The sequence below is a fragment of the Plodia interpunctella genome, chromosome 2, assembly GCF_027563975.2.
Source record: "Plodia interpunctella isolate USDA-ARS_2022_Savannah chromosome 2, ilPloInte3.2, whole genome shotgun sequence".
In the NCBI taxonomy this organism is placed as follows: Eukaryota; Metazoa; Arthropoda; class Insecta; order Lepidoptera; family Pyralidae; genus Plodia; species Plodia interpunctella.
Window position 1 is genome coordinate 11309979 of NC_071295.1, and position 23802 is coordinate 11333780.

At 33.5% G+C, this 23802-nt stretch overlaps 3 protein-coding genes across 20 annotated transcripts in view; 2 read left to right on the forward strand and 1 right to left on the reverse strand.

The window, feature by feature from the left end:
* Nucleotides 1-628: 628 nt before the first annotated feature.
* LOC128680237 (uncharacterized protein) lies at nucleotides 629-4049 on the forward strand. 2 transcript variants are annotated; one of them, XM_053763262.2, is made up of 5 exons: nucleotides 629-829; nucleotides 943-1082; nucleotides 1437-1652; nucleotides 2282-2741; nucleotides 3128-4049. In XM_053763262.2, exons 2-5 carry the CDS (start codon nucleotides 975-977, stop codon nucleotides 3358-3360), a joined length of 1017 nt encoding a protein of 338 aa, XP_053619237.1. In that variant the 5' UTR covers nucleotides 629-829; nucleotides 943-974; the 3' UTR covers nucleotides 3361-4049. The 2 variants fall into 2 exon arrangements, with proteins under 2 accessions (XP_053619237.1, XP_053619227.1); XM_053763252.2 differs by having other exon boundaries at nucleotides 630-833.
* Nucleotides 3648-23802, reverse strand: part of M7BP (Myosin-7a binding protein) — a 96603-nt gene continuing 76448 nt past the window's right edge. For 4 of the 16 annotated variants that reach the window (XM_053763124.2, XM_053763118.2, XM_053763132.2 and 1 more), the window contains 10 exons: nucleotides 16053-16273; nucleotides 10304-10444; nucleotides 9844-9961; nucleotides 8987-9616; nucleotides 8781-8904; nucleotides 8506-8549; nucleotides 8068-8422; nucleotides 7852-7990; nucleotides 5960-6619; nucleotides 3648-5221 (listed from right to left, as the gene is read on the reverse strand). In XM_053763124.2, the coding sequence (XP_053619099.1) occupies nucleotides 4922-5221; nucleotides 5960-6619; nucleotides 7852-7990; nucleotides 8068-8422; nucleotides 8506-8549; nucleotides 8781-8904; nucleotides 8987-9616; nucleotides 9844-9961; nucleotides 10304-10444; nucleotides 16053-16273 (2732 nt within the window). In that variant the 3' untranslated portion in view covers nucleotides 3648-4921. Of the gene's footprint in view, nucleotides 5222-5959; nucleotides 6620-6972; nucleotides 7991-8067; nucleotides 8423-8505; nucleotides 8550-8780; nucleotides 8905-8986; nucleotides 9617-9843; nucleotides 9962-10303; nucleotides 10445-16052; nucleotides 16274-20264; nucleotides 20508-23802 lie in introns of those variants that run through there. The other 12 variants (XM_053763199.2, XM_053763161.2, XM_053763178.2 and 9 more) reach the window with 7 other exon arrangements.
* Nucleotides 14524-23802, forward strand: part of LOC128680244 (proteasome subunit beta type-2-like) — a 78697-nt gene continuing 69418 nt past the window's right edge. For both annotated transcript variants that reach the window (XM_053763277.1, XM_053763286.1), the window contains exon 1: nucleotides 14524-14931. The gene's annotated coding sequence lies outside the window, so the exon portion shown is untranslated. The remainder of the gene's footprint in view (nucleotides 14932-23802) is intronic.

The following is a 23802-nucleotide window of genomic DNA, read 5'->3' on the forward strand; positions in this document are numbered from 1 at the left end:
TAGAGCTTATTTTTGCCAGTGTCGAGTTACATTGTTATTGGACGATAGGATAGGAATTAGGCGGTGTTGAAGAATGAGAGCAATAAATACATATATTATACATAAATACATATATTATATATGTAATGTAAGGGTAAATAAATAGTTTTAAACATAAATATTATGGTAAGAAAGGAAAGAAGCAAGAGCTTTAATATATTTAAAATCTGTAAAGGAAAGGATAGTAAAGGAATCACAAGGAAGAGGAGCACGGAGTTCTATAAGGAAACCTACCTACCTTATTGTCCCTAATTGACATGCCAGTGTTGAATCTTGTCCATTACTAAATCGATATTATTTTTGTCGATTTAGTTTTAATATAATTAAAATTAAAAGTGAAAATTTAGTAAATTTAGTTACAATCTTGCAAGTGTTTACGTTTAAGAAAATCTTAAGCATTATTCATATAGTTAGGATTATTTTTATACATATTTTATTATTTTGAGATTCTTTTGTTGTTTAGTTTTATTTTCTTTGATGTAAACTATTACATCACAGGAACTGAACATCAAAATTTTCAGTTCTAAAATTTATAAATTGTCATAATTATTTTATATTAAAAATAATAAAAGTCACAGAGAATCATAAGATTATTAGTAACTATTTAAAATAAAACTAATTAGTGATGTCACTAAAAATATTATGCTGTCAATGTCAAATGCCTATCTCCCTTCCCCTCCCCATCCCCAACCCAAGTCAAAAACAAAACAAACTTGTTTACATATAAAATTGTTTGGAATTGCACAATAAATTACCTTACTGACAAAGACTAACAAATTCAAAGCATTCAGTAGGTATGTGTTTTTATTTCTCTACTTGAATCCTTTTAATCTTGATTTTCGAATAATTGACTTTGTTTCATATAAAAATTATTCAATACTTATGAAATATTGTTATTTTTAGGTATTACATTTATATACTGAGATAATATAATCATGGAGCACTCCGGCGCCCTTATGCCTGCAGATTCGGCCAAATTTATTGCAAATATCGCCAAATATGTGGAAATACATGACGCCGGTTTAGAGAAGTTATGTCAGGAGGTAAGTTGCTGTTAATATTACCTATGTTATACTAATAAGCAGGTAAACAGGCATACGGCCTACCTAATGGTGGACACCATAGCCTGTCGTCTGCAACACCAGGGGTGTCACGCGCGTTGTATACTTTGTGGTGTAGAATCTTTTATCACATTCTTCTGAATACAACAATGCAAGCACAGCGGTTTGGTATAACCTATCTTCTATTTGATGACTACCTACCATAATATGGAATTTAAAACTACAAGTAAATAAGAACTTCACATGGACAAAGTCACGGGAAAAAGTTTGATATGCTAAGGAGTATACTTTGTGGTATGTCTTATATGACTGTTACTAATAAAATAAACTTACCAGATGCTGTTATCAATGAAGGAAGGCAAATTGGAAATTCCCGACACAGGTGCCAGTATTTCCTATCTGAGTAAGGATGATCCGAAGGCAGTAGACTGGATTTTTGTTGCGGATGCACTTAACTTCTGCTTCTGGTCTTATTCTGAGGCCGAGAAGTGGTCAGTGGAAGGTCACAGTGGATACTATGCTTTGGAGGCCGCACTGAGTAGAGCTGTCGAGGTATGTTGATGTATATTATTTCCTGGTTGGGTTTGCCAGCACAAGCACCAGATTGGTTATCTGTTCTCTCAACCTGGAACTATTTCACCTGTGTTGAGATCATTGTTAAGTACAATTTACACCTAATTCCAGTATGAATTTACAATCCATACATACATTTTGTATTCACCATCTTAACATCTACCTTATGAAGCGTTGCAAATGTGTCTGGCAAGCAATTGCTTATCTATTGTGTCTCAATTAAACAGATTAAACTGATCTCTATTTAGCATTCTTAATTTAAAATGCATCTTTTATTATTACAATACCCTAAAGTACTCAATCAGACTAGCTGAATTTCTCTCTGAACACACCTTATAGACCAAATGCTGTAACGGCCTAAATAAATGTGTCCTATATGTTTAGCTTGATCATATTATGTAACTGAAGCCATGTACAAAGCCAGCAATAGAGTTATGGCAAACAGTTAGCTAAATTTGGTTTTCTCAACATACTCATGATAATATTATTTAGGAACTACAAAATAGGGTGCAGTAAAGTATGCATACCATTTGATATGCAAGTGTGTGTGCATATTTTTATGCATACTTTATTCTTACTCATGTATTAATTTTTTAATATCATTTCAGGATGGAATTGACATCACAAATCCAGAGTACTATTCAAAAATAACAGAATCACAACTCAGAAACATCATGAGAAGTGACAATAACACCCAAATCCCTTTATTTGACCAAAGGATATCTGTCTTACATGAAGTAGGAAGTGTTTTAATACGAAAATACAACGGTACATTCACAACATGCATTGCGGAGGCTAATAAATCTGCTGGGAAGCTACTAGAAATAATTGTGAATAATTTTCCATGTTTTAGAGATGAAGCAGTTTTTAATGACACAAAGGTGTCTTTGTACAAACGAGCTCAAATATTAGTGGCTGATTTATGGAATTTCTTCAGAGGGAGAGGTTGTGGTGAATTTAAGGATATTGACAAGATAACTATGTTTGCTGACTATAGGGTCCCTCAGGTGTTGGTTTACTTTGGAGTTTTGAGTTATACTGATGAGTTCATGGATAAACTAAAGAATGGTGAGGGATATATTTGTATTATATATATTTTTACTAAAGAATGTAAAACCAGTACTTCAGCATACAGAGATTGGCCTTGCAAGATTAAAAGAAGTATACTTTATTGAGAATTACTTCTCAGTATATCCACTCTGTCACAAAAAATCAACTTACTGGATCATATAATTTTTAGTACTTACTGGCTTTTGCCCGCAGCAGAACCTTTGTTTTAGATACAGACTTTTACCCCCAAGCCAAAATATCACAATGGGGTATGTTTAAAAAATATTGGCTTGTTTGACCTCTCAAGGTCAGTGCCCCAGCAGTGGGGTCATGAAAATGTCTGATGATACTGTAATTTTTTGAAATAAGGTTACATAGCAAGTTAGTATCATTTTTCTTTTCAGATGTTCTACTTCCTAATGGTTCACCAGAGGAAGTGGAGATCCGTGGTTGTTCCATCCACGCTGTGGAACTTCTCAAAGAGAGAATAGAGAAGAAAATAAGAGAGTCCAACATGACTAATGCAGAGGTGCCTAACTCTAGTCTAATTGATTATTATCTGTGGTGCTATAGGAGGAAGTATGCTGATGAGATGGAGAATATTCCTTTTCATAAAACACTTAGCATTTATTATTGAGATGTCATCATTTCCGGCCAGTGTTATATATTTAAAATTTTGAATACATTTTATTTTTCTTATGACTAGTGACACCATAATTTAAAGGGATTATATTCGATAACAAATATAACGACAAGAACATTGCTTTCCAAAATGATAAATTTATCAATTTTCGTTCCTTACCTTAGTAAATAGCCCACTATTTACTTAAAATATTCTTCAATATTGCATTTATATACTATTGTTTATATAATTATATATATATACTTGATTGTAAGTAAATGTGTTATATTTGATAAGAAAACAAATGTTTACTTCAATATTCTTGTATTTTATTAAAATGTTTATTGACAAATAGGTACATTATATCTTAAATCATTCATAGCTATTTTTATTATATCACATTAACTTTAGCTGAATCTAGGGAATCAACTATTGCACATCTTAAACCGAATTTACACGTAATTAAGATTTTATTTTATGGACCCAACCAATAGAAATTATAATGTTATTTACAATTTTGGCGTTTACTAAATTAATTTATATATAAGATGAAAATGACGAAATGGCACTATATATTTACAACATATCCTAATTAAATAATTATATACAATAACTCGTCCACAAAATTAAAAAAAAAAAAGGAAATAAAAATGTATTTTTTATGTGCTATGTGAACAAACTACGTGAATTGTTTACTATGTAAACAAATAGTAGTTTATTTAATTGCATTTTGACAATTCTATTATTTTTTAGTTATCCTCAAGAAATAATTTCAATATAATGGACCATATTGATTCGGAAATGCTAGCAATCTGTAGATGTTGATATTTCTCTGTCAATGTAGTAGTATTATTGTGATCGATCAATTTCATGCCGGCTCCACACTATCGCGGAAAAGTTCGCCGAACTTCGAACGGATTCGGCACACATTCGCGTCCGCTTTCGTCGATAGTATACGAGTAGATCATATTGGCAAATTGGAAAATGTGATGTAATTTGAACTTGATAACTGACTGTAAGCAGTGAAATAAATGTATAGAATCATAAAAGTTAAGTATTAATTAAAAGTAAAAATTATATATTAAAATACATTTACCGGAAGAGAGTAATGAGATAAATACAGATCAGAAGCGATAAATAGTGACATCTAGATGAGACATTTTGGAAAACACTGAAATATGTAAGTCAATTGAGACTTATCAATAAAAGTTGTTATTTTACTTATTAGTCATTGACAGGGAATGGTGATACGTGCAGATAGGTATTTCCTATCTTACATACATAGGTATTATCAGATGATTCAAATCTCGAAAATGACCATTTAGATACAACTTTGATACATGTGGTAGAGGACAGTGGCGACTAACTTGAAATTTAACTAGCGACCGTTTGGACCTGATGTGGAGACTTGTTTTAAATACACCGACAGATAACATACAAATATAAATACTGATTTACGCTTTGAAAAATCACACAAGATTGCCCTATTAAATAACGCAACTTTCTTACTGTAAACAGATTCTTGCGCATATTTTTAGAAGAGTAAACCGAAATTGAAAGTAAGAACACTAATATACTATTTGGTACTAAACTTAGATTTGAGACTTTCGAAAAACGCCAGTTTCGTCTTGATTGTACCCGGTTCTGGTAAGGGGCTGCCTGGCCTGCTGGATTCCTTGGTGACCTCTTCTCCCTCGGGAATCTCCTTGGACCCCCCGGGAACGGTGAGAGGGGTGGCCATAGACATTTTGAGTTCCTCTCTAAACTCTTTGGAAATACTTCTGGCCGTTAAACTGTGCATGTAGACTTTGCTCGATTTTTCTGAGTTTAAAAGGTTGTCTTTGCTCTTTCGACGCTTGAAGACTGGTTGTGGTAGCTGGAAAATAAATAAAATTTCCTCATTTGTATCTCTCTCTCTCTCTCTCTCTCTCTCGTGTGTTTTCAATTTCAATCCGCCGCGAAGCCCGAGTTTATTGTATTGGCGCATCCACACATGCCCGGCGGCACGGCCTTCGGTCTAACCGGTGGCCAGGCCACCGGCACACGCATCCTTTAGTTCAAATTCAGCGGCAAGGCGGTCTGTAAGCCGGCGGCATGTGTGGATGCGCCATAAACAATAAAAGATTGGACTGTGATTTTACAACCGCCCGGCTGCTTGACGTCAATTCTCCTTGGTACTCCGATTTTTATATATATATACCGATTTTTATTTTTATATGATATATCAGATACCAAGTATATGTATCTTAGTCATCTCTTACAACATCCACAGAAAGAGTGTGGATATGGAGTGGTCCCACGCTAGGGTGGGACCAAACCACGCCTTTTTTTTCTTCATTTGTCTGCCTGCCTAATTCCACAGTAATATTTTAATATTTTTACTCAAAAACCTTGAATTTGCACTGTCTTATCATTGACGGTCGTTAAATGCAAGTAAATAAAATTGCCGAATGCACAATCACAAATTAAAGATAAACGAAAATTTATCTTTTATTTTCGTCAATTTTTATCCATTATTATATTTATTTGGAAATTCCATTACGAACCTTCAATATTTTGGTTTATTATTATTACTACTGTTACTCTGCAATTTGTGGATCACAGGATCACTCACCTTGACCGGTTCGTGTATGTTATCCATGCTAACAAATTTCTTCGCCAATTCCTTCACTTTAGGTAACTGCGCTAATATTTCTTCCACTTCACTAATCCTTTCTAATTCTTTAATTGTTTCTTCATCTGTTATTTCTGTTTCTTGAGATTTTTCAACGATCGTCACTAATTCATCGTCTACGTTTTCACTTACACTAGACTCTGTTTCTTCTGGTGTCTTATCTACAATGTCGATGTTGTCTTTTTTGTCAGTTACCTCGAATTGTGATAACTTATCTTCCGGCTGGCACTTCACTATCTCGCCTGTTTGCACGTTGTAGATCTTAATTGAGTCTTCTAAACTACTCGTGCTTATGTAAGAATTATCTACGCTTACATTAGTTGGTGATTTTATAGGTTCATTATTTATTTTTATTTCAGTATCCCCTGTTGCATAAGCATCTTGCATTATCTCTTCAAAACGTTGATCAGTGTCATCATCTACATATACAGGTTTAGCAGAAAATAGTGTTTGTTCATGAGTGTCGTCATCGTATTCTATTAATATCTCCGTTTTATTACTACTTGTTGTTATTGTTATGGATTCCTTAGGTTGGTCTTTAGCAAACTTCGTATACTCTTGGTTTGCAGCAATCGTATTGATTTGCTTTATAAGTAATCCCTGAAAGTTTAATATGGAATTAATATGATTTATTTTTTATTTTTCTGAAACAGTTATATGATTTGTATCGTTTCTTAAAGCCCCAATTCGTGCTAAAGTAAATGTAATTAAAATGCAGATTAAAAACGTGCATGTAAAAACCAAATATACATCGTGCAATTAGAAAGTTTTTTTTTACATATTACTTATTGTAAGAATAATAATGAAAAGACGTTGAATGGTTAAAATTGTATTAGTTGGAAGGTGAAATTTGAAAGAAGTTGGAAGTATTAGTTAATTACGGTTGGTTAGTTTAGTGGCAAGCCATCCAATGCAGTTAGTCATATTTTTTGCCAAAATCGTACAACACTCACCACTAACTTCTTGGAGGATTACTGTAATTATAGTACTGAAAATATTTATTAGGAAGGACACAAATCTAGTGCAAGACTAAGAGATACTCTCCTATTTATAAGTGCAGAGTGATGTTAGTCTGCGGTTTCATATTTAAAACAAAACATGCCAACTTAAACACACACAGGCTCGTGTGTCAAAACGAAGATATTTTAGATTTTGTGGACGGTTTAGTTATGATTACAGTTCCTTACACCACTTAAAATATTTTATTGAAGGTGGTTTATAGAATTATTATTAATATGACCAATCTGGGTATCTATGTATGTATCGTACATAGTCAAAGAGATTCATATATTACATAGAGTTTAGACTTCGGTAGGATCTATTACATTGTCAGTATGAGTGCTTAGATTGAAGGTGAAATAAATGTTTTTGAAATTTACGGGAATTTTTCACCAGAGGTCGTTACGGAAACCTTTGCTTAGCCTTAAGCTTCCGCCGAATGTATAATTGAGACCCGTGTGCCGTTTGGCGCGGACGCACAGGTCTTCGCTTCTTAGAGTGTTGTTCCGCCTAACATCGTCATAACTCTCGAATAGATCTTCGGTGATTTCAGGCTTATTTGGTATTTTTAGTCTAACTATATCCTCGTTTTCCACATAACCGTCACCTTCATCGCACGCAGTTGTACTTTGTTCTCTTACGTTGGCATATCGACTAACATTACGATTGTCTGTCATATGATTTTCGTCATTATCGTTCTGTTTGTCGGGGTTTTCAAAAATAGGATTTATTGCAAAGTTGGGGCTTCCATTTCGTGGACTTAGAAAGGCACGGACGATGTTTTGATGAAGGGCTGAGGCCTCGAGGTCGCTCAACGAACTGCTAGCACTTACAGGAGATAACTCTGTATCGAAATTATCTAAACTGATCGATTTATTCATCGACGAAAGGGAACTTGTGTCGCTGAAATTATTCTTCTTACGACTTCCCGCTGAAGATTTGGCTTCCCTTATATAATAATCTCTGTCGTATCTGCAAAGATGAAAAAAAAAAAATTATTAAGTAATAATTTTTTACCTCTTAATTTTTTCACTTACCAAATTACTTACCGTTTGTATGGAGGTATTTCCTCAGCCAATACATTCTTTAATAACTTAGGTGACGGACTTTTAGATCTCCTACCATTCATATTAACATTCCCGTTAACATTTAAGGTGTGTCCATTTTCTTTAACTTCTTTTACAGAAGCCTCTTCGTTTAGTGATGTTTTAGGATCTGGAACATCCTTCGATATATCTGTCTCATTCTCATCGTTTAAATCGTTTGTTTTGGTAGTAAGTATATCAAATAAGGAGGATGTACTTTTAGTCATCAGCCTCTTTTGTATAGCTTCGGGTGAATATGGATTATTGGGCATTTCTACATAGTTGAGCCATTTTTTACGCTCTCTATATGCTATTGAACCTGAAATAATAATCATCTCATAATGACTAATATTTGTCGATATTTCAAAATAATTAAACATAACTTATTGTCCGTTTTTTTACCTGGTATAAGGTCATCTTCCTTGTCAGTATCTCTAGTTGGAATTCTGTAAATAATACAAATCATATTTACTTCTATCCTGAAAATATTGTATGTATTTATGAGATATAACCTTGGGGAATAAATCATCTAAATAATAGAGAAAACTGTATCAAGATCCGTTTGGTGCTTGAAAAGAAGAAAGTTTAGAAACAGACAGATGCGGCTTTGTTAGTAGTATAGTATGTAGTGATGAGAATATTGTAGTATCTATATTGGTCAAATAATCTTTACTCACTCTTGTGGTTCGTCGTGGAAATGCTGCCGTCTAAGACTATCGGCATATCTTTGGACCGGCCTTGCTACAGTCTCTTCATATTCGCCTTCCCTTTCATGGCGACTCGCTAATGTGTTCGTTGACCCTATAACGTAAATAATTATAACATCATTGAGTATTTATTTATTGGTGTTGTTGTGACATAAACATAATTATAAAAAACACACCTTTTGCACTTGTGAAAACGTCTACGACATCTTTGTTTACGTCGCTTGTAATGCTGTTCAATTCATCAATATTAACAAATTCTCCATTTCCATTGAGCAATGTCCTATGTATTTCCTCTTTTAAATTGAATTCTGCTTTTGACAATGGTCCACTGTCTATGTCAAGTATCATAACAGAGTCATTTCCATTTTCCTTAATTTTGTTATCATTTATATCATTATTTACCGCATCTAGTACTTGCTTATCTTGGAATTCGAAATCGTTGCTTTTCTCAAAATCATCATTGCCGTCTATGATGGTGAGACTGTCTGGTTCAAAATCTTCTTCGTCGATTTTCGTTTTTCCGCCTATTAAGTGTTTTGAGTCTAGAACCCTTTTGATATCGCTTTTGTATTCTGCATCTTCTTCAGCATCACTAGCATTATCCGACAGATCTGTAGTATCATCAGCGTCTCTGTCCCCAATGAGGACTCTGTATTCGGTGTTGCTGTTCGGAACTAGCATTGGCACTGGGACTGATTGAATTGTTTTAATCTTTTTCTTTTGGAAAAGCCAGTTCTCCTCCCAGCTGCCGTCGACCGCTTGTATATCGCTACCGGAAACTTCATCGAAGTCGCGGTCTTCGTTTTCTGGAAAGATAATAATTAGGTCCAGTTATTTAAACGGCTATTCAATATATGATCTGTGCGTATAAATAATGTAAATATAAATAATGTATATAAATATTCTTCTTTCCAATATACAACTTAACATTGATATGACTACGCTCATAACATTGGAGTTTTTACCATAAAGTTTCTCGTTGACGTTGAAATTTGACGTTGTCTATACAAATAATGGACGTTTTAAAACTTACCAGTAGCTTGATGAACTATGTCCCCTCCGAACTCGGGGAATGGCACTCGTCGCGGCAGCTCCGCCACATCTTCTGAGACATCCCCTTCTTCCCAGTCAGACACATCTACCTCGCGAAGCTGAAACGCAATGTTTGTAGGTTACTTTTTGATGACTACACAAGCGAGCGTCTTCACCACTCAATCACCGTTTTAACATCGAGTCGAAACGATGGCTCAAGGCTCGCAGCCCTTGATAAGGAAACCAGAGGAGATAATGCTACTTGCTCAAAGCGAGTGAATCGCAAGTCTCTAGAGTTGAGTGATCAGGATGATGAATGCTCTGACGTCGTAGGACTGACGCTAACAGACTTGAAGCCGCTGTTGCTACCACTGGACCCATTCTCAATTTGATTCACTATGTTATCACGGATTCTCTTTTATACCACCCGAGAAGGAAAGATAGAAGATAAGGTTACTTACAGGTGGAGTGGTGTCCCTCAAGTGCCTAGAGTTGAGAGACCTGGGTGATGAGCGCTCTGACGGCGTGGGACTGGCGCTCGCGGAGTGGATGCCGCTGCTGCGACCTCCGGACCCATTCTCAGTCTGGTAGCGTTCGATGACCTGGAATTTGAACATGTGCCGTCAGAAATAAATGAAAAAATGTTTCTAGAATGAAACATTTTCGCAAGATGCTTTTTTTAGGTCACATCATTTGGTTTATTTTCACTTTTTCTTCGTGTTTGTTTGTTTTGTGTAGTAAATAAATAGCCATGTTTAAGATTCTTCGGAATTTCATGTTTATTTCCTAAGTGGATTCTTACATATTCTTATCAAGCACTATATTTCGTTCGCTTGAAAACTATTATCACATTTTATTTGTTTTATTTTTTCATAAGTAATGCGATTGATAAAAACCTCGAGGTCTTCAGAATCGGCACTGCCATTAGGGAAGTAACTAACGATTGTACTGAAAAAGTTGTACATATCCGTATCCTTTATAGAAATTACTATTCCAAGTTCAAATAGTTAAAAAATCAATAACTTTGTGCTGTTGTGTATTTCTAGACACCGAAAAACATTCCAATTGTTTTTGTGCAATATCGTTAGTGTTTTCTTTGTAGCCAGTATTATTAGTAAAACTCGAGAAATTAAAGTAAATTCGCTGTGGATATGACAAGACTTTAGTTTACCGGTAACCGTTTAGCACTGGCCAGTTTCAGTCGTAGGGTTTGATCTTAATCCTGGCAGGGATGGCGGCAGTTGTTTATTTTTTTTAATGAAAATATTTTTTTACTCCCGACTTCAATCTTGGATTGCGATTGGTGGTGTACTTGTAAATTATTTAAATCAGTTAACTACTTGGTAAATATTTGTTCATAATAAATGTTATAACACAGTTCGTTCAAAATAATATTTGTCCTTATCTCACTTTACAATATTTGGCATACATTTAATAATATTTGAAATATATTAACTAAAATACATGGTGATTTTGTTAATGAATCATTAGGTTATTATACGATCCCGGCTTCGCTCGGACAAAAATATTATAAATTATACACCTAACCCTTCCTAAGGAATCAGACTATTAGTGGATACGTCATGAAAATGCGTGCAGTAACTTTTGAGTTTATCGCGAACATACAGACAGACGCGGCAGAGGATTTTTGAGGAATAGGTAAGGATAAGTAAGTATTAAGTCAAAATATTATTGTTTTGTACTTTGCTCCATGAGAAAGTCCTGGTATGTAAACTTATCACCTCGAAATGGCTATTATCGGCTTAAAGCGATTTATTTATAGGCAAGGTGATAATAAAATGTATCGTAATTATTTGCATGTTTATATCCGTGTCCTCGATTGCATCCGCATAGCGGAAAATTTACAAAGTCAATTAATAATAATATACAAGTATTTTCCTTTATTTGCCGTATTAAATCAAAATCAAATCATTTATTCAGAAATTAGGCCTTCACAGGCACTTTTTCACGTAATATTCTAAATTAAATGATGTTTACCAAAGCATTTCGGAACTACTAGCATTTCGGAACGACCACTGCTGAGAACAAATGCCGAAAGAAACTAATTCAAACAGTTAAGGAAATAATAAATACCTAATATCATGTACTTAAGTACTTTTTTTTGAACTTCAAAAAATAATAATTTATATGGAAATTTATATGCAAGATTGATGTCGGAATGACGTCACTACCTATTTCAGATTCAAAAGGTTTTTCTTATTTTAAAAAAGACAATAATAATAAATAAATCGCGTAATTAATCAAATGTCAATGAAAGTGACATTTACTTATTGTGTTTTGTTGTTGTGAACCATTAATCTAATAATATTGTATACTTATTTTAATCCAACAAAAATATCTAACAATTATAAAAATCTAACTATGTAAGTATATACTTTTTATACGTAGTCAAATGTTACTTGTAAATAGTTATGCCTTTTTTTCACTCATTGATCATATAATTAAATTTATACATATAGGTGTTAGGTAGTTACAAAATTATAAAATTAATTCCTGAATACAATATTTACCTGATAACAAAAAATTCAAAGTCTTTGAAAAAGCCGATGTTGCGCTATGGTCGCTGACAAAAACAACGTGGTGGATAGGTACAGTCTGCCACAGATAAATCTGACCCTCCGCAATTTGAACACCATCAATTAGAGGGTCAGATTTCTCTGTGGCAGACTGTACTACTACATATTATTGCCAGATTTCTATCATTCATGGCACGAATACTTTTATGAAACGAGACTGAGCGCCTTGTCCGTTATATTACAAAATTATTGCATTATTCATCAATTGAAATAAAGCGCTTATATTGCCGAAAATGCAATGGAATTAATGATTTTTTCAATTATCAGTAATGACCTTGACATCGCATTGTTATTTCACTGTACCTATTCGTATTTGTGTTTAGTTTGGGTTCCGCACCTCAGACTCAGAATGACAGACGTGATCGACGTCTCTCGGTGAATTTCATTCAAAATAAAGAATCTTTGTATCATCATAAAAATCATATATTGATAAATTTTTACACTACCTCCAATATTTATTTTTATTCATAAATTAGTGTAGTAAAAAGATTCTTGTCTTTGTTGAAAATTTAACGAGGGTCATAATGACGTGGATCGAAATACTCAAAAATTCATCCCTCTGTCATATCATTCTGTCACACCTCTGTGACACAGATGATTTTCTTAACAGTTCTTCAGCTGATTTTGTTTTCTGCCTATATGTCTGTTTGTTTTTGTTTTTAACACAACAATTCATCCCTCTGTCATATCATTCTGTCACACCTCTGTGACACAGATGATTTTCTTAACAGTTCTTCAGCTGATTTTGTTTTCTGCCTATATGTCTGTTTGTTTTTGTTTTTTCACATGTAAATTTAAATACAAAGATCCTTGTAGGCAAGTTTTTTTTTTCAAAATATGACGTCACAGGCATGTTATAGTGAGGTCTTGAATATTTACGTTTCATTCGTCATTTTAAATTTCCCGCTAAAGTCGCGCGTTTTAGTTTTCAGAATATAACACATTAAAAGTTAACCAAAAAAAATACACTAAATGTGTGTCAAACATAAAACGTATGTAGGTAAAGCAAAATAAAATATTATGTAAACATTACTTACGTACACCACTAACGCTAAGACATACATATAGACCACTCCCATCGTCATATAAAAAGTGTATCCAGTCAACATTTTGATGTTTTTTTTAAATACACACAACACACATAACAACACACACTACAATGACCCCTTAGCACACCGCTGGACAAGTCAATGTCGACGACTTGTGCAATTAGTTCACTTACAATTTCTTTTGACTGCACCGGATTCATAGTATCTTGTAGACTGGCTATCGTTATCACTGATATCTGTTATCAGTTAGGCTCCAAAGGGGCCTTTCGAATCCGCGTGATAACTTGATGATAACTTTGTGTCTTAATATTAATTTATTTGTTTACGGATTTTCAGCTTATAATACCTATATGAAATAGGATATTTTGAAGATATCTCTGTTAATCTTTATTAATCTTGTAGTTAACCGATATATATAACAAATCAATAACTCATCGTTAGATTAGCTAAAACTCCAAAGCAGTTTGATCTATTCTAGTCATTTTTTGTTCCCTTAACAAGGTGGTTTTTACTATTATGTACAGTCGGCACATAAAGCGCAAGCTTTTATGCCGCGGCAATAGCGGCGATATTGCAATAATTTTGGCTTGTACGGTCGACTGTACACATAATATCACGCGTATGGAGTTGCAGGCACAGCTTGTACCTAGTTGTTACTTCTTAAGAAATATTTTTACGTCAAGATTTTTTAAAATGGAAAGTTTTTTTTTACTATCTGAATAACTGAAATAATCTTTTGTATTATTAAAAAGTTTGACGTAAAGTGATTTTATAGAAGAGACTCATGTTTTGAAATGAAAGCCCCGAAGCACAGATATTATTAAATTAAAATACATAAGTTAGGTCACATTAGCCACCCTAAAATATCACATGTTCACTGCCAACTTTAGTTTTTAAGGTTTCTTTGACAATTTTTATATTATAATGGGACTTACACTAGCACAACCCTAAATTAGTACCAAGCCTACTGACATAACGGATGCTGTAGGGCTTCGTCCAATAAGGTTATGTTTACATAAACTTCGTAATTGTTCCGCTAATATATGTGTATGTTATAAAATATAGTACTGTTGGTTTAGTATCTCATAACACAAGTTTTGATTTTACTTTGAGGCTAACTCAATCTGTGTTATTTGTCCGGTTGTCCCTATATATTTATTTGTTATTATTTATTTTATTTACTTTGTTTTATAGGATATTTTCAAAACATTTGATTTAAATGCCATCAAAATTTGTAGTTAATAAACCCTTCGTTCTACTTAAGTTATGAACTGGTAAAATTTATTTCATTCAAACTTGTTTTATTAGTCCTCCGGGAGGCATTTACTGTTTTCATTGGTCAATCCACACATCTACCAGAAAGCGCCATTGTGAAGTTTCGCCGGCTGTGCTCTATATTGTGATCAGCTGTTGGCAGCGGTTACTACGACACTTAAGTAAAATGTACGACATAATAAAGAATAAGTACTTAGTACGTGGTATATTAATTTTGATCCACTACCTAAAGTGATCGGCAGTGGATCAATAATTAGAATCGAACTACTTATTTGATTTTATTTGATTTTTTGGTTAGCAATTACTGACTTTAGAAATTATTGATTTCTTTAAATAAGCATAATTTACTTTCTTTTGTCTATCCTTCAGTACTCAGTATTATAGATCTACTACTACTTAACCTTGGTCCATTATACTAAATACAATATTGACGATAATCTGCATGTTTCGTGCAGATAAGAGTCGTTCTTCACCTTAATACAAATTATGAGAACTTAACACAACAATACCTAAGTAGTTTACAATTTATTGCATCTTTATGATGCACAACCAACGGCAGACGAATTGCAAATTCATCTTTATTACCAACAAATAGAGGTCCACAAAGGGTTACGTGTCACGCGGTCAGCGGTACAATATTACTGAGGACATTTAATAAGTGCTAATTATGCGCCAACGAAGAGCATAATTTAAAAATAATTTATACTATAAATGCCTTTAATCATGCTACAATCTTTCAGTTTTAATAACGGGTAATTTTGCAGCAATCTCACAGAATGATTTCCATTTTATAAATCATCTTTCCTGTGTATTCCATAACTATTAATCTTCATACAGAAAGTTAACAAAAACAACGAATACTCAGCCAAGACGAATGTAAAACGTCACTTTTTAATTAGAGAATTTACTGAAATTGCATTTTTATTAATTAGAACAAAATAACATTATTTATTTATTAGCGTAGTTAAAGGTACTTAACTAAATAAAATTAATTAATTATACTAAACAATCATTTGAATAGGTGACCTAACCCACCTTTTTATTTAAATATTTTTTTCATACAAAAAGTATTATTATTATATAATTCGCATGTCATTCTCAGACTGCACCCCAGACCCTATCCCCTCTGCTTTATTCAATGTTTAATCAACAGCGAAAATACACGTGGGTGGGCCGTGTTAACACCTAGAATTTTTACAAAACAAGAGATCTAAAAAAGGTCATTATAAGCCCTCCCTGAAAAATATCTCTGGATACGCCCATTTTCTTGAAGAATTTCTATGTCTTACCTTATTCAAAATAGCGGTAGCCAGCAAATCTTCATACGTAGACGACTCCAAAGTTGGTGTGCGCGGCGGTTCTGCAGCGTATCTAGCGAGTGCTGGAAGCGCTGCAGCCTCCTCCACTACCCTCGCTACGAGGCGCTTGAGATGGACATGGGCTCCGCTTGCACCGCTGGGGTGTGCGGTGGAAGCGCTTGATTGGGAACCGCGGCGGGATGCTGGCAGATCTGGAAAAGGAAATTACGTTCGTTGTTCAATTTGTTTTGAAAAAAATCAGTACTAGTAATGCTGTCTAACAGTAAAGGTACAAATGTTGTCTGGGTATTCCATGGTGAGTCCAGGGGAAGTCGTGGAGGAGGGGAATTATAAACAATTTCATGCCATTTAGGTTGAACAATTAGTGCATGTTGTTCATTCTTGAGAAACTCATCAGGAGTTGATCCCAGATGAGAGTCATTGCTTACACGCAACACAATAAATAAATAAAATAAATTTGACAAAACAGAAAAATGCATAGACCGGAAGACGTAAATGATAAGAGGTGATGACGCTAGAGTCCAATTGGTTTATGATTAAGTTATTACGATAAATATTTTGAGTGTACTTTTGGCTTAATTAATTCATGTGAAGACATAACTTAAAAGAAGACAAAAAGAAGAGCTTCTCAATTCGTCGGAACGTGTCCAAAAATCATGCTAAGACAGTTGCCACACACAAAGCTAATCTTTTATTTCACACAAGAAACATTGCAAATCATTGTGATGCTAATCAGAAATCACAACCATTTCGCATTCTTTGTGCATTGGAAGAAATTAGCCACGGAGCACGGCCATAATGAGTGAAGCTAATGCATACAATAATATACAAATGAGTTTCGTGTATTGTGCACTATGTTTTTGTAATTGAACCGTTTCATGCGAAAATATGAAGCCTATAGCTCCATCTCGTGGGAAGTTATGATAAACTCTGGTTCATTTTTGCCTGGATGTTGCAACAAATTAATCTCTATTCCAAATTCATTTAATTTATTTCCACTGGGATTCAAAATTGTTGTGATTCGAATTAATACCTATAATTTCCTTTATGAATTAAAACGTCCAAATAACAAATATCTAATTCGATTGCAATTATATTGATGGTAAGATTATTATGCTTGCTTCTTTCGTAAGAAGCATTCATTTTAAAATCCAAAAGAAGAGCCTCTTAAATTTTATCACTTATTGAAATAATTCTGTACTACTTACTGTCTTTAAAGACAAATCTTCGAGTGAGTTTTATTTTTACTCTGTGGAATAATAGGGAAATAAAGAAGATGTTCAAGATATGACAATGTCAAATCGTTGTCATTATAAGTAAATGGCTAGCTAGTTTAGTAAACAGCTACATATTTCCTTGACCTACGTGTGTCTATTTATAAGATAGTGGTTGCATGCAGGCCTTACCTCACAACGTCAACTCAAACAATGAGTTGTACCTATATGTTTATTTTCCACACAATGTAGGTACCTACTTCGTTTGCGAAAATTGTTAGTTGACTTTTAGCAGTTTCCATTTAATTAGGTACTTAATTTAAGATATTGAATCCGGGGGATATGGGTAAAATTGTCCTAAAATGGTCTGATAACTTAAAAACCTGTGATCATCTGATGCTTGCGCTGGCTTCCCCAACCAGGAAATATTAATACTTTTAGGTTACTTTAGGTTTATTCCTATGTTATTTTTATTATTATTAATATGTTTACATTGTTATGCTCGGTCTCTGTTTAAAATAGACCGGTATACTGCAATACACGGGCCTAAGCCAAGTGTATAACAGGAAGGTCGTTAATTGTATTTACGGCAGGATTATCAATATCGGGAGTTGTAATACTAGGCAAGTAATTTTGAGGTTGTACTGTTGCGTTGGAATCTATGCGGCTGGTGGATGTAAGCGAGGAAGTTTGTCCGTCTGTCTGTAAGAACTTTCTCACTATTACGTACACGTATTTAATATAGCTGCCTTCTGAAGTAGATTATAAGTTGTAGGTGATAGATTTAAGGTTTTTAAAGATTGATGTAGCTGTTTCGGTATGACTCCAGTCGTAGAAATTATTATTATAAAGATATGAACGAATCGAAAGGTCAGGTAATTTACAAAAAATAATTGTTTTTTATTTTTTTATTTAATCATTGTAATCAGCAAAATTTTGAAGATAATGAAGTAAATAGATGAACTAGCAGAAATACTATCCTACTTAATCATATACCTAATATGATATCTAGTCACGTGACGAAAACACACGTGTTTCATACCTACTACTTATATGTGTTTGGTACTATACTCGTATGTCTGTTTGGTTGTATTATAGTATACAAACCAAATAGACATATAGTAAGTACCTATATACTTATAGATATATATACATATTCATAATGACTTTTCATCAATGAAAGGAATGGAAAAATATTATCATGAAAAATAGGACATTTTTGTAGTGTATTTTCTTGTATTGTCGTTATTTAATATTGTTATGTAGCATTTTTCGATTCAGAGATTCGGTATCGTCCGGTATCGTAAAATAATATATTACCTGGGTGGATGCACCGTCAATTTTGACGTTAACTTCAAGAGAAAAACTCAAAATAGGTACATACTCCATTTGGCAGTTAAAATCAACGTCAAATTCAACGGTGTAAGTCACCCTTAAAAATAAAGTCATGAAAAATAGTTCAAAATATGAGCTCATAAAACAAATGACAATTGGAATGCCAAATGCGCAGATAAAATAGGTATTTACATCATAAAAACTTCAAAATTATTCGAAAATCAAGGGATTTTATTTATTGGTGACATTGTAATATAATTTGTTTATAATTCAATTAAAATACTTATGACTGCTCGACTTCATTTTACATTTCAAATTCCAAGGCGAATCGCTTTCGGAGCGAACAGGTTAAATATCACTTGAGACACTAATAGGTATAATTATGTATGAAATATAAAGACGCATGATTCGTTTCGATAGATATTTTTCATTAATACGTTCTAATCCCTAAGCCCATCGACGAGAATTCTACGTCATTCATATCAAGAAAAATGGTAGGATCTAGCAAATGCATATCGCCGCCTTCGTCTGCGGTCCTGGATAAAGGGAAACCCAAGAAATTCTTTTCGGCGTGTTTTCATGACTGCAAATATATCAGGGACCAACGGCTTAACGTGCCTTCCGAAGCACGGTGGAGCTCAAGATACTATCTTCATCATTTCTGATCACCCATCCAATGACCGACCATTGTGTGGGTATCTTATCAGACGCCAAGCGCCGTTAGCTAAAAGTTTCAATAAATTCATCACCCAATAATTAATACCATTGTGTGGGTATCTTATCAGACGCCAAGCGCCGTTAGCCAAAAGTTTCAATAAATTCATCACCCAATAATTAATACCATTGTGTGGGTATCTTATCAGACGCCAAGCGCCGTTAGCCAAAAGTTTCAATAAATTCATCACCCAACAATTTCAATTTCAAATAACATCACATATTCCTCGCCATCTTGCTTTTGCAAAACGATAAACGAAACAATGGTTTACCTGACATTTTGACGCGGGGTCAACTGATTGGTATTACGTGAGCATAGGGTCAGAGAATCAGCTAGATTGTGATACAGGGGCTTGCTTCGAAGATCTTGAGTTAGGTGAGTAACCAAGGGACTGCAAAGTATTAGCGTATTCTCCATATTATATATCTTTCAAGCGATGCCCGAGGCTTCGCCCGGGCAAATTTCCCACGGGAACTGTTATTTTTCCGTGATGAAACCCTATGCCCTTCACCATCAATCAAACTGTATGTATGACAAAATTTCAAGAAGATTGGTTGAGTAGATAGAGTGTGAAGAGGTAACAAACAAACAAAACTTACTTTCGAATTTATAATATTAGTTAGGATTAAGATTTGTTACGAGGGAATGTTATTGAAAATATTTTTTTTAATGTATGGACCAAGGTTTTTACCCGAATGTGTCGAACCTGTGATAATCTATATGATCAGTGCCAATAGATAATTAATTAACAATATAAAATAAAGTTTTCCATTCCTTGTATGCATGCGTGTATCATTTTTACGTCTTTTGTTGTAAACGTTTTATAAGTCTTTAGATCAACTATTTTCTTAACAAACGATAATTTAAACTCATCAAACTTATCAAAATCTTTCCTATAAAAATTATAGAAAGACTTACCTAAAATCTCTTCCAGCCAGAAACAGGAGACGTACAGGAATATGGCAACACCGAGCCAGAAGCCGATGAGGAGCACCGCGAGATATTCCAACATTGTCGCATCACTATCACTTGATATTAGCACTGTGATATTGTCAATCTCGTGACATTAGGCTAGAGGCCAAGTGCGATATGAATTTGTTCTTATTACGTTGTAGTGGGACAAGCTTTCGATTTCTATAATAGTTATGTTGTTACGAAAGTCTGCTTAATGTGTTGGCAATTAACTTGACTAGTCTAAAATAAGTTGACAAACGTGATTTGTTCGAAAGTAAACTTACCCAAGAAGACTGATAGTTCATAAATATATGTTTAATTTGATCCTAATGCTAATAATGTAACACAGCATAACGATTGCCTGTTTTACGCAAAAACACTGTTTTAATTTTTACTTTAAGTATGTTATAAAAATGCTTATTTCGTAATCTCAATATAACACTTTATAGTTTGATAAGTGTTGTTCAATACTTAGGTACTTATACTAAGTCAACCGAGAAGGTACAATATTACATTTTTTTTAATTTTTGTATCAATTGAAACCATAAACTATAAATTAACGTAATGTTTGATTAGGCGGTTCAGCTTGGCTTGATGAACATAACCTAATTGCATATGAGTTACTTTTTATTATATATAACTGTTATATATATTTTCTTATATACGTAACATAACTACTAAAACAAAATTTTAATCAATAACTATATTTAGGTTTTCATACCTCAATATATAAAAACGGAAAACTTTTAGGGCCACTTCTTATCTGTCTATTTGTCTGTCTATCATCCATTTTCGCAGAGGTATCAAGTTAAAATGTAAATTAAGGTTGTATGTTTTGGGTTTACGGTCTTATTCAGATGTGAAAACTGTATACTGTACTTACTTCAACGCGATCAAATATGATCACAAAACAAGGCAACTGAATACGATACACACAAAAGTACAATGTTTTTGTAAAATTAAAATAGTTCTTTACAATGTTTTTGTAAAATTAAATAAAGAAAAATAAATAATTCTATACTATTATTACAAAGAGGTAAGCGTGTATGAGTTTGTATGTTTGAGGCGGGTAATCTCCGAAGCTACCAAACAGATTTCAAAAATTCATTCAACATTATAAAGTTACATTATCCAAGACTGCTATAGGCTATATTTTATCTCAAAATTCCCATGGGAGTGAAGCCCCGGGCAACATCTAGTACATAATATATTTAACAAACCTAAGCAGAAGATCAACAAGCCCCTGAATAATCTAGGTACTCACATTTTTTTATTTATAAAATAGGTATCTCATAAAAAAGCTAAAGTATACATACTTTAGCCTTTTTTATGAATAACAGGGTACGTCGATATCTAGTGTGTATAACAAACATGCCTTTTGTTCTAGAATATTAGTAAAAAAAGTCATTAATATTTCAAAATATGAATCACACACATAATAACGACGTGAAGCCGAATTTTCATAAAACTTATTGAAAAAATAACTTTTGTTTTACCAAAGTCTGTTTTGTAAACGTAAATTATTCTATTTCTCTAAATGTCGCGTCTTTTGCACAATTTATATAAAAAACACAAGTTCTTAAGTTTATAATTTGTTTCAATTTTATTATTAATGTATTAACATACAGTAAATATAAACGTCATAATATCCTTCGTTTAATATTCGGAAAAACCAGTACGTTCGAGGAAAAATAACCAGTTTGTAGCCACACACATAAAAGGGAAACCATACGGTTTTCCTACTAAGTGCTAGGAGTGGCTCTGTTTTTATTGAGAAACTATTTGCAAACGAAAGTGTTCGGGAAGTGACCAGTTGAAAGTAAAGAGATGCCTTTCTCGTCGCTTTATAACGTCTTCCTCTGCGCTGAGACGATTTACGCACAATGCCAGATTCGCAAAATGTCTTATTCTCATGAAGACGTAACTGTAACTATAAGCACCATTGAATTACACCAGGGATGCTACAAAATAGTTACTAATTTCTTCCATTTATAATGTAAATAGGAACTTTCAGAAAAAATTACGTATTTATTGAATATTTTCATTTATTCAAGCACTGATTGGCTCTAAACGTACTTAGGTATGTAAATAAAATATAAAATCAGTCAATGTTAAAATCATTTCCAATAATTGATATATAAATAAAATAAGCAGATTTTTTTCCTCTTATACCAAAAACCGCTAAAATAATATACGTAATCAATCAGTGACTCAGAAAAACAAATGTCGTTCTTACACGTATTAAACTTCAGCATTTAACATTATCATACACGTATTAAAATTAATCATTAAACAAGTCAAATTTTTACATAATTTACAGGTTAAAGCGAATGTGAGCTTCCAGTTGTACATTCACACAGTTTTTGCGTTCCGTTGGCATTTTGCGAACGTGACAATGTGCGCCATAAGGAGCCGGTGGCTCTCGATCGATATGGCTGTCAACGTCATTGCTTCCCAATGGTACTTAGGAAGACATGTCGGCAAATAGCCCTCTTATTTATGCAATTTCGACGAACATATAAGCTACAAAGGGCAGAAAATAAAACTTAGAGGTATATTGGTTCATTTAGTTTTAAATTATTTAAACCTAATTTAATATGTATGAAGAGCGTCCACAGAATTAAATTTCTTCTTCCAATCCAAATATAGTGGCTTTTTGACGAGCGACCATATAATTTTTGTTGTTCGTTTTTTATGTTCAAAATCCGTTCATAGATTTTTTGCGATTGCGTAAGTAACACGCACATCAAAAATTAGTAGGATTTCGGTTGATTTTGCACATTTACTTGTCGGTTACAAGTTACAACATACGTATAGTAATCAAGTGGTTATTACTGCAATTGCTGTGCGGCAGCTGGTGTGGGTTTCTCAATGATGAAGGTATTTTTTTAATTATCTGTTCGAGCTCGACAGTTAGACAGTCATCAGATTACATCTGGTATTGTAAATAATTATTTGATTAAGTGATCGTTAACTTAAATTGTTAGTATGATTGTAACGTAACCACGAATATTTACACATATTGGATATTACACAAAACGGAGTTAAAATATAATAATTTTATGATACGAAGCCACAGAATAAGAACATTACATGTAAAGTCTTATATCTGTGTACGAAGCGAACATTTCATAAAAATTTAGAGATTTTTATTAATCTCAAATTTTTTATGAAATGTGCCCACATTTCATAAAAAATCATTATATGAAATTCCTAGGTAGAGTAAATTAAGTTATTTTTTATATAAATGCATACATATAATATATATATAAAAACTTAAAGAGAACTTTGACCAAGAACCGGCAGAGTTACATCAAGGTTTTTTCCTCCACTGACGTACAATCTTCTAAAGTGCAGGAAAAAAACAGACATCATTCATTTGTAACTTTTTTATTTTAAAGTCAAATCATCAATCGTAAACAGCCATTTATACAACCCCACTGCTGGGGCACTGGTCTTCCTTACAGATAAGTAAGGAGTTTGAGCCATGACCCACCAAACT